General features: G+C 45.6%; 2 protein-coding genes across 2 annotated transcripts in view; one reads left to right on the top strand and one right to left on the bottom strand.

Moving 5' to 3' along the window:
- The window catches only part of LOC138971305 (uncharacterized), a 42,147-nt gene that overhangs the window by 14,758 nt on the left and 15,555 nt on the right, over positions 1-11,834 (top strand). The gene's annotated exons all lie outside the window — the stretch shown is intronic.
- LOC138971981 (uncharacterized) overlaps positions 471-11,834 on the bottom strand; it is a 12,236-nt gene continuing 872 nt past the window's right edge. Inside the window, exons 3-6 of the mRNA XM_070344825.1 lie at positions 2,545-2,668; positions 1,782-1,859; positions 1,177-1,255; positions 471-594 (exon numbers count right to left, since the gene is read on the bottom strand). Coding sequence (XP_070200926.1) covers positions 471-594; positions 1,177-1,255; positions 1,782-1,859; positions 2,545-2,668 — 405 coding nt within the window. The remainder of the gene's footprint in view (positions 595-1,176; positions 1,256-1,781; positions 1,860-2,544; positions 2,669-11,834) is intronic.

Here is an 11,834-nt window from a genome sequence, read left to right on the forward strand (position 1 = left end):
AATTTTTAAGCCACCAAGCTGAAATGCAATACCGAACCCCGGGCTTCGTCGAAGATTACTTGACCAAAATTTGAACCAATTTGGTTGAAAAATGAGGGCGTGACAGTGCCGCCTCAACTTTCACGAAAAGCCGGATATGACGTCATCAAAGACATTTATCAAAAAAATGAAAAAAACGTATGGGGATTTCATACCCAGGAACTCTCATGTCAAATTTCATAAAGATCGGTCCAGTAGTTTAGTCTGAATCGCTCTACACACACACACACACAGACAGACAGACAGACGCACATACACCACGACCCTCGTTTCGATTCCCCCTCGATGTTAAAATATTTAGTCAAAACTTGACTAAATATAAAAAGCAAACAAACGAACCAACAAACAACGAAACAAACAGCAATACAAAAGAAGAGGAGCAAATCATTCACAAGACCTTTAATGAATCAATTGAGAAAAAAAAGATCACTTCACTCACCACAGTGATAGGTTCCTTTCCGTGTTTGTTCCCACTCCAGTTTGCGGAGGAGAAAGACGGGCAGTTTACGCAGGGAGCACTGCTCCAAAACACAATCCTTGTATGCCTGTCGTACTCTGAAATACACACGGTGTGCATAATGATCAGTGATGTTGAAACAGCGAGTGCACAAGACATCCGAAAACAGACAGACGGCTACAGTTAAAGAATAAAAAAAAATACAAATAAAACAATTAGTTAATGAAACGTTTAATTTATGACAAAATAAGACGTTAGCAAGTACATCGACCAAATGGTCTTCACAGAGGAAAAACAAACAAATAGTTATTCGCTGAGTGAATGTTCGATGTCTGCCAAGGTGTGTGTGTGTGTGTGTGTGTATGTGTGTCTGTGTGTGTGTCTGTGCGTGTGTGTGTGTGTGTGTGTGTGTCTGTCTGTCTGTCTGTCTGTCTGTGTGTCTTTCTGTGTGTCTGTCATAGTATGTGCGTATAGCCGGTGACAATTCTGAACCTATAAACATTTAACCAGACACACAAAATATCAACGGAAGTAGCGTACGCACGCAAGAAATACCCACAAGTTAACTCCATCGAACCAAGGGCATTGGCATACACAAGCGGACTACAAATAAACAGTGGAAGAAAAGACAAAACTGCATAACAGATGAAATGACAGCAGACACCTAAAGACATGCTTACCCGCATCCCACAGTCGTGGCAGGACCGTAGTACTTGTCACAGTGGTTGATGCCAGTCTGACAGCTTGGGTAGTATTGCTCTGTTGAGTAAAGCATCAGTTCTATTACTACCCGTCATAAAAGCAAACTACGCAGATGCGTTTTGGTGAGAACAAGAGAACGAGAATTTATTTCGCAGTTATAGCATAACTTCTTCTTCTTCTGCGTTCGACGGTTGTGTCTAGGGTCGTAGTTCCGCTGCTGTCGTGAACTGGAACGTCGCTTTCAGGTTATAGCATAACTAATTCTGTTGCGTCTACCATCATGATTATTCCTGCTATCTTGTAGCTCAGAGAAAGAGACACATGCAACGAGCAGAGAGAAAAAGAAAAACACATTCATGCTTACGCACACAATGCAATGGTACAGAACGCAACGCAACAAAAATCCTACGCTAAGCTACACAAACAACAAACTAGAACACACACACACACACACACACACACACACACACACACACACACACACACACACACACACACACACACACACACACACACACACACACACACACACACACACACACACACACATGTATGCAAACGAACTGCTAATCATCAATCTTACGAGTTGTTGTGGTTTGGGTTGAAGAAGTGGTGGTTGTAGTCGTTGTGATGTTGCTCAAATAGTGAAGACCCGGTATATCTGTAAAAGAAGAAAAACACATTCATGTTAACGTTGCCACTCTCATCAAACCGCAACAGTCAAGTACTCAAGACTTTACAAGATCGCTTGTATTTCACAGCAAATATCATGAATAAGCGAATGAATGCTGTCTGTTTGTCTTTCTGTCTGTCCGATCTTTCGTCCATCCTCAGCCATCCTCTGCCCGTTTGTCTATGAGTCTGTCTCTCGTCTGGCTGGCCGACCGACTGACAAAGTAAATGATAGACTGATTGCCAGACTGACAGACCGACTGACTGACTGATTTAATCACCCACTCACTCACTCACTCACTCACTCACTCACTCACTCACTCACTCACTCACTCACTCACTCACTCAATCAATCACTCAATCAATCAACCAACCAACCAATCAACTTGGCACACATACACACACACAAACAAACACACACACTCACACACACACACACACACACACACATAGAAAAACAAACACACACACACACACACACACACACACATACACACACACACAAAAACAAACACAAACACACACACACACACACACACACACACACACACACACACACACACACACACACACACACACACACACACAAACACACACACGAGACGGCCACAGGCACATAAATCAATTCGTCAATGCGTCTCACTACACTGACAGGTCTCAACCTGTGATCGTACCACAACGCAAGCCTTTGTCTTCCATTGCCTTGAAGAACACGTTGATTAGATTGTCCTTGTTCTGTTGACTGGCACCGGTGCATCTTTCGTTGGTGCAGTACTTCATCGCATGATTCGTCAAACACTGTAAAAAAGAACCAATAAAAATAATAAAACACTTAAAAAAAAAAGAAAAATTATACAAAAAAGAATATAGCCTATACATGCAGATCCAAACGCAGAAAAAAAGAAAAGTGAAGAAATCAACGACGGTAGGAAGGAAGGAAAGAAGGAGGGAGGAGGGAGCCAAAGACAAAAACTAAATAAGAAACTAAATAAGTAAGTAAGTAAGTAAGTAAGTAAGTAAGTAAGTAACTCACTCACACACTCACACACTCACTCACTCACTCACTCACTCACTCACTCACTCACTCACTCACTAACAAACTAAGTAACAAGAAGAACAGAAATAAAACAGACAGCCAAGCATATGTGCCAGCATGCATTTCTGTTCCATTCAATTCAGATCCAAGTTTTTGTGTGTGATTTTCTCTTGCTGAATGTGTTTTTTCGTGTTTGTGTTTAAGGTGTAAAGCACCTTGTTGCATTGTTAAACCCATACATAAAAACGTTTAAAGATATGTTTTAAAACAAAAAGTAGGAAGAAAACCGAGACAGACGACAGAAAGGAAGGAAAAGACGTGACAAGAGCAAAGTTTGATTTAATACACACAAACAGGAAAAAAAAGAAAAGAAGCACAAAATCATGCATTAAAACAGGAATGCGGAGAAAACACAAACAAACAAACAAACAAACATATTGTACACAAGCACTATACATTCAACTAGAGGAATACCCGGCTTCGCCGGGGTGAATCGCGAGACAGAGACAGACAGCGTGGCGGTTCACCACAATCACCTTTGAAGGCGAAGTCCTCTCAAACGGGATTGAGAATTTTAGAGCTTATTTCTAAGCCCTATATTATCTGTTATGGCTTCTCAAATGCCAGAACATACAGACAGACAAAAGCCGCCAGACCCCATCACAAACAGAACTCTACAATCCACAGGTGTTACCTCCACACACACACACACACACACACACACGCACACACACACACACACACACACACACACACACACACACACACACACACACACACACACACACAGAAGCCGTATATATCTACATCTATATACGACTAGTGTCTGTCTGTCTGTTCGCGATGCACGGCCAAAGTTCTCGATGGATCTGTTTCAAATTTGGTGGGCATATTCAGGTACACCCGGGACACAACCTGGTCGATGAGATATTTCAACACGTGCTCTCAGCGCGCAGCGCTGTGCGCGCTGAACCGATTTTTTTGTTGTTGTTGTCTGGATCCACTACCAGTAACTCTTCCTTATCTTCTCCAGTGTTTTCAGCCGCGATTATCTCCCTTCCTCCGTGTGGCAAAGCCGGGTCCCAGGCGCAGCCTGGTATTCGGCTCTACTTCTTCCCGGCGAAGCCGGTACCCGGCGAAGCGGGTAATCATCTAGTCTATCAATATATATAAATATATAGAGATAGATGACAGTGGATTTTTCGATAAATAGATTCGACCTTTGCACTTTTACAGTGAGGACAACTTACGGGTACATGCAAGGAAAGCCCACAACTTCAAAGGCGAACAACTCTGCAGAGTCTGCTGTGAAGGGCGACGGTAGTCTCCCTGTCACACTCGACCCCCTTTGAATGAACTTTGTCCCCAAAGTTCCGAACCATGGACCCGCCAAGCTTAGGTCCCTCCCAGGTGGAATGGGAACAGCACGAAAATGATTCAGTGGCCTGAACATTTCATGTCGAGTCCCATCGCTGTCGACGACGCCAAATGTAACCGAGTGCCGAAACACCACAATCACCTTTGAAGGCGAAGTCCACTCAAACGGGATTGAGAATAACTGTTATGGCTTCTCGAAGGAAGGCCTGAACATACAGACACAGTTAAAATTAATATTAAAAGTCCTACGGTTTTGAGCCATTAAGGACTTGAGTGTTTGTCCGCTTTCAAAAAGAGGAAAGAAAGAAACAAAAAATAAGGAGAGGAGGGCAGGGGGTGGGGTTGAGTTGATAATGCTCTGTGGAATTTGTTAAAATGAAAAGTAGTTAAGATGTTTCTTGGTAAGAATTATAAGTCTGTATTCTATATCTTGAATAACGGGCTTGTAATATTATTTTTATTTTATTTCAAATCGAGTTAAAAAGTGGAACCTTTCAGGATCACCAATAAAACCAAATAGATGAGCAAGTAAGAGGAACACGAACAATAAATCTCAAAACTTTTTACAAATAAAAGGATTAAGATGTAAGCCACGAAGGCCGTGGTAATAAAAACAATATGTACAGTTTGGCGACTAGTGGGCCTTGGGTGAGGATATGTTGTCTAGAAGGTAGTCGCTGGAATCAGGAGGGATGGCGGGAGCCACTCGACCTCAAACTGAAACACGCTGATGTGATAATCTGGGCTTAGTTATACCCACAGCCCCATGTCCGAGTCCCTGACCAGTCGGCACAGCAGCAAGCTGTGTGACCAGCCTAGAGAACTGCTACTGCGCAGATAATCCTGGGGACTCAGACCATGGAGCTGCATATGGTCATATAAGGTTTTAAAGGTAATTCTATTTGTAGCGCATGGAGCGAAAATGTGTTGAAATGAATAGGGTTCTCCACAATGGCAGGACTTGTTAAAGATATGGAAGCGGCAGCCGCCGGCACGGAGGCGTCTGAAGATAGTGAGGAGGTTTGTTGGGAGATCGGGGTGTAGATCGTTCATATCAATGGGTTGATAGGACAGAGATGTTACGTACTGACTTCGAATGAGTTTACGGATTTTACTGTAGAATTCGGTTACTGAGTAGCCGATGTTAGTGTTAGCTGGGCTATATTCTGCCGCTTCTTTGGCAGCGACATCCGCCAGTTCATTTCCCCGGACCCCTACGTGAGAGGGGACCCAGAGAAATGATACGGATGTGCCGGATGAGATTAACTGGTGACATATAAAGAGGATTTCTCTTTGTAGCTCTGCACGATTTGATGTGTTTCGATGCAGAGCTTGTAATGAAGAGCGCGAGTCAGAGCAGAAAACTACCGCACGCGGTGTGACTGGGAGGTCATTTATAAAAGTGCATGCCATGAGCAAGGCAAATAGCTCGGCTGAGAATATGGAGATGTCTTTATTAAGAGTATATTTCCTTGAGATTTTGAGATCTGGGATTACAAAGGCGCAGCCAACGCTGCCGTCTGCAAATTTGGATCCGTCAGTAAAGACTTTTAAATGCTCCGAGAATTTGTAGTTTAGGGTTTCTTTTGTGACAGTAGCTAGGTAGACGGGGTTATCTTTTTTGGTAGTATTATCTTCACTGTCGTATATGATAGTAGGGGTTTCCTCAAGCCAAGGCGGGTAGGAGGGCGGGGGGACCCTGGCCAGCTCACTGACCTTCACCCCGCTATCGGCTAGAATGCGGTTTACTGTGTCGGATAAGGGTAGCGTTTTGGCCAAGAGTTGAGTGCTATGTTTGGTGTTGGCCTCATAATTTTGGTGCTGAGGAAAAAAGTCAGTCAGGACCTCGCAGGCAGAGTTCTCTACCGCGTGGGCTCTGACAGCATACTGAGCTGAACGGAGTTTTATCTCATCCACAAGGGGCAGCCACCCACACTCGCTGTAGACTCGACTCTTACTCGCTTGTTGGGAGAGTCCCAGAGCTATTTTGAGCGCCCTGCACTCTATAATAGCCAGTTTTTTCATGAGCGCCGGGCGCGTCGCGAAATAAGCTTCGCACCCGTAAAGGAGGCGGGAGCGAATTAATGCCCGCACTACCTCTGTGACACACTTACGTCCTCTGGCCCAGGATTGGGACGCCAGGTAGCGTATGATATAAAGATCCTTGTTGGCCTTATTGATCAGATGTTCGATATGACTGGTCCAGTTAAGTCGGGTATCGATGATAACGCCGAGGAACTTAACTTCTGAGCTCGGTTTGATAATATCACAACCTATCTTTATACTGCAGTTCCTGTACAGTTGTCTACGGGAGACAACAAGAAAGACTGTTTTATTTGAGGCTAGTTGGAAGCCGTTGGTGTACATATATTGACAGAGGTTGTCGATTTTAGTTTGGTAAGAAGATAAGTCAACAGTGTTGGTAACTCTGTTATGGCGTGGTCTATTAGTGTCTATTAAGGCGAGGTCGTCCGCATACAGAAGTACACTGGCACCGTCAACCTTAACAGAAGTAATGTCATAGAGCATGATGCTGAATAAGTTTGGCGCGATGATACTGCCCTGGGGAACCCCCATGTCCAGCGCATGGGTTTCGGACACCGAAGAGCCCACTCGGACAGACATCTTGCGATTGCTGATGAAGTTTTTGATGAATTGGTACATGTGGCCAGAGACACCGATTCTGCCGAGTTTTAGGAGTAGACGAGCATGCCAGACGCTGTCGTACGCAGATTTAATATCAAAGAAGGTTCCAAGAAGAGAATTATTACTATGTGCCAAGGTCTTTTTGATTTTTTCAGTGACGTGCACAATGTGGTCCGCACACGAACGACCTTGCCTAAAACCTGCCTGGCATGTAGGAATGATATTGTGTTTATTGAGGTGGAACTCCAGCCTCTGGTTCACCACACGCTCAAAGATCTTGCTGAGGTGGGGGGTTAGTGATATGGGGCGGTAACTGCCAGGTAGATTGCCCGGTTTTCCGCTCTTCAATACTGCTACTACTTGTGAGTCTGACCACGCTGCGGGGATAGTATCCTTTAACCAGCATAGGTTGAAAAACTGAGTGAGCCACTTAACAAAGTTAGGTGGTAGATGTTTTATCATGTGATATGATATTGGGTCTAAACCTGTGGATTTTTTTGGGTCTTTCACAGAAGAGATGGCGTTTTGGACTTCTTTTGCCTTAAACATGCAGTTTATAGGCAACTGGTTGTCATCTGGGGGGTATGTGAAACCCTTCTCCTGATCTAACCTATAATTGAGTCGTTCAGTATCTAGGGATTTTGATTGACTATTTTTGGCAAAGGTATCTGCTAATAGGTTTGCCTTTTCAGAGTCAGTTGTGGTCATTTTATCACCCGATAGTAGTGGCTTTTCTTTAGTTCTGTATCTACATTTAAATCTGCGGATTTTCTTCCAGATTTTGCCACAGTCTTTGTAATCTTTAGTTTCTTTGTGGACAAAGTTTTCCCAGTTTTGAAGTTTAGCCTCAGCGGTGATCTGGTTAAATTGTATTTCAGCTGACTTCATATTCGTGAAGTTAGCGTCTGAGCAGTGCCTGAGATATGTCCTAATGTGATATCGCTTGTTTGCCAAGGCTTCATCACAGTCTGCATTCCACCACTCATTCCTTTTGGCCTTACAGTTAGGATTTACTGATTTAAGCGGAATGTGATTATTGGCAGCAGTGAGTATACATTGACGTATGTTATTGTAAGAGGCTTCGATGTCATCCGTAAGGAGAGTTTCCTCCCTGACACCCTCGAGCTCCGCACGGAAGCTGTCCCAATTTGCCTGTTTGTAATTGTACTTTTTTCTGACCTCCGAGTTATTGCGATTAGGGGCGAAGTGGCGGAAGGTAAGAACAATGGGTAAGTGATCGGAGCCGAGGGCGTCCGGGAAAACGTTCCAGTCGATGTCAGTGACTATGGCATTTGAGCAAAGGGAGAGATCGATTGCTGACGGGGAATGGTCAGCTCTGTCTGGAAGTCTGGTTGCCGAGCCATCGTTTAGTATACAAAAGTCAGTTTCCAAAATGACGTCAGCAAGGTTGCTATTGGCATGTTTGTATCTAGGGTTAGCAGAGTCCCACAGAGGGTGGTGATTATTAAAATCACCCATCACGCACCAGTGTGCCCTGCCATGATCCAGGGATTTTAGCCAGTCGGTAGTTCCTTTTTTATTACACCCGTGGGGGTAATATATGTTAACTATGTTGAGGTTTTTGGATCCTTTTATTTCGATTTCAACAGCACATGTACTGAGATTTTCTGAACTAGGGATGAGAGGTGCAAAGGGTTTGTAATTTAAGGAAGACTTTAGATAAATAGCTGTTTGAATGAGTTGCCCTGAGCCCTTTTGCTCTACTATGGGAGGGAAGTCAAAACCATCTATAGAAGGCAGTAGGGAGCGTTTTCTCTTGACTGACTGGATAACTAAGATGTCAGCAGAGTGATTTGATATATAATTATATAGCTGAGAGAAGTTAGAGTTGATAGAGCGACAGTTCCACTGTAATATGATAAATCCGTGACCGCTTTCACCTTGTTCAGCCATTTTAACACGCACAAAGAAGGTAAGTTAAAGGGCAGATTTAAAATAGGTTAAAAAGTGGTTTTAACAGCTTTCATATCCGTCACGGACAACTGCTTGGCACCAGCAAGAGCGCCCAGCGCCAGAGTGGCGCCGCCCGGAATGAAGCGTTCAACCTTGGTGTTGGAGAGTTGTGTGTATGTAGCTGAGAGGGAGTCGATCAGGTCGAGAGGACTCTGCATCTGTCTGGCCTTAACCATGAAGCCGAGGCACTGCTCGATGAAACCTTGAAGGCCTCTTTGTTGTTCATTTAAATTTGCATATTGCTCTCCTGTTTTTAGCTTATCTAGTGCAGCGTCGGCTAGCTCAAGCTCTGCCTTCTCCTGCTCCTCCCTCATCTGCTGCTTTATTTCCTGTTCAGTTTTAAGTTTGTATTCTCTGAATCTCTGGGCCAATCCCTCCTCCATTCTCCCCATCAACCTCTCGAAGAGCTGCTCTTCTTTCGAGTCCTCCTTCCTGTTCTGGGCTTTGCGTAGGAGGGAGGCCTTTAACCCGGGGGTCCCATGAAGCGGCGCCTCTGCCCGAGCCGTCTGAGACTTACAGGGCGCCTGGGGGCCAGGATTTGGATTTTGCGAAGTTGTTTGGTGCTTCGCGGTTGCAGCAGAACTGTCCGCATGAACTGGAAGGAGTGTATTGTCATGTTCGGTCATTTTGTTTTTGATTTCTTGTATTTTATTTACTTGCCCACCCAGGGGGGGTCTCTGGACAGCCAAAGAGTACCCGGACCGGGGGGTTGAGGTCCGCCGGATCGGTTGCGGAGGGGGACGCCAGAAGGAGTCCCTCATTTCCGCTGGGGCAGTCGCTGTTTTATTTTGTTGTTTGGCGAGCTCGCGCCGCGCCCGATCCAGGGCCTCAGAATATGGTATGTATGCTGCCGACCTGATCTTATTGGCCTGCAGCCTCAGTCTCATTTCCGGGCATCCAAGATAAGCGGCGGAGTGCTCGCCCTTGCAGTTTACGCAATGTTTGGCCTTGGTGCACGTCGCTCCGTCGTGGCCCTTGGAGCCACATCGGGGGCAGATCTGCACTTTTGATTTGCATTGTTGTTTTAGGTGCGATAGTCTCTGGCACTTCGTACAGCGCCGCACTGGAGGAGTGTAGGGTTCGACGCCGTACACCTCACTCTCCAGAACGACGCTGTCTGGAAGAATTGCCGTTGTAAACGTGACACGGACCGCCTGAGACGGTTTCCCATCCCTAAGGAGAAGACGGCGAAAAGATCGAACCGAGGAGGGGCCCTTTTCTACAAGACTCCCATCCTCCATCCGGACGCGCACGCCCACTGCCATCTCAGACAGGTCTGTTCCTGAATGTATTGTGGGTATGCGTTTAATGACACCTTCGGTTGTTACCTCCGGACGGTGGCATTTCACTTTGATGCCGCCGATCGAGTCCAGCCTCAATAGCTTGTTTTGTTGTGATGCTGAGGAGCACCCTACCAGGACGCTCCCAGCTGCCAGCATGCGTATTTCTTTGACCTCGCCGATGGCAAGGTCAAAAGTTTTTTTCCTCCTGAGGCCGAGTCCCTGCAATGTTGCAGGGCCCTCCTTCAGGTCCTGCACCACCACGGGGAACTCTAAGAAGGAGGGAGGAGGTTGCTTGGGTTGGTAAAGAAGTTTTCTTCGGGGTCTTTGTTTTGTGTGTGTGTGTGTATTGGCAGGTGGTAGTGGCTGTTGAGTTGTCTGGTTTTCTTGTGATTCAGTTAGGGGTTGGGAGGTGTCGACCCCCCGGGCAGATGTTGCATGGGAAATACCTGTGTTTCCCTGAAGAGGGGGACCCTCGCAGAGGACCTTTTGCTTCTTTTTCTTTTTGGGCTTCTTACGATTGACTTCGGTGAAGTCTTCCTCAAAATGATCAGTAATCTGAGAGCGTGGGGGGCTATCCCGGAAGAGAAGAGATTCCGGAGAGCTCTGCCCCCCCTCAGGGTCGTCCTCCCGCAATCTCTTTCTCTTGAAAGGAGAAGATATGCTGGTTTTCTCATTGGTGATTGCTTTATTAAGCTGTTTGGATTTTGGGGACTGACCAGTCCGGCTGGCCCGGTCAGTCTCATTCAGTGATTCCATGGGAATATCTGGGGCGCGGTCAGAACCGCTTGCTGTTTGGTCCATATTAAGGGACCAATCTTGCTCCCTCAGAGCAGTGGTGTCCGTTGGAAGGTAGTTATCTACCCAGATGAACGTTTCCCGCCTATCAGCAAAGGTGGTGTTTGGCAGTTTGTGTTTAGCAACTTGGCTCATCACTTACAAGGTACGGTACGGTCACCAAGAAAAAACAAGCCAAACAGCTCAGGGTTAAAAAGGCAGGATAAAAGCAGGGTAACAAAAGCGTCCCTAGACAAAGAGTGAGCTGAAGCTCACCCCTCTAGCGACTTTCACTTCTCTCCCGAGAAACACGAGGACTCCTGCAGGGCGAGTGGGAACGCCACCAAGGGCAGCTAGCCCCCTTTCTGGACCCACGCCAAGAGCAGAGGGAGCTGTGTCGTGTGTTTAAGACACAACGAAAATGTGATTGTCCCCCTTTACCCTCAGGAATTCGGGAGAAAATTGCTATTTGAGCACTGACTTGGCTATGTAAGCTCGAGGTGCGTTAAAGCAGTCGCTATGTAATCAGCATGTTTGCTTGTGAAAGAACGCACTCTACGGGCCAGCAACTGCAGTGAATTACTCGTGCTGAGTGTGACGACATACAGACACACCAAAGCCGCCAGACCACATCACAAACAGAACTCTACAATCCACAGGTGTTGCCCACACACACACACACAAACACACACGCACAGAAGCCGTATATATATATGTATATCTATATCTATAAATATATAGAGATAGATGACAGTGTATTTTTCGCGTGGCTATAAATTGATTCGACCTTTTCACTTTTACAGTAAGGACAACTTACGGGTGCAAGGAAAGCGTTCTGGACAGTGCAGTGACATTCTAAAAAAAGTAACGTAGT

The sequence above is a fragment of the Littorina saxatilis genome, linkage group LG7, assembly GCF_037325665.1.
Source record: "Littorina saxatilis isolate snail1 linkage group LG7, US_GU_Lsax_2.0, whole genome shotgun sequence".
In the NCBI taxonomy this organism is placed as follows: domain Eukaryota; kingdom Metazoa; phylum Mollusca; class Gastropoda; order Littorinimorpha; family Littorinidae; genus Littorina; species Littorina saxatilis.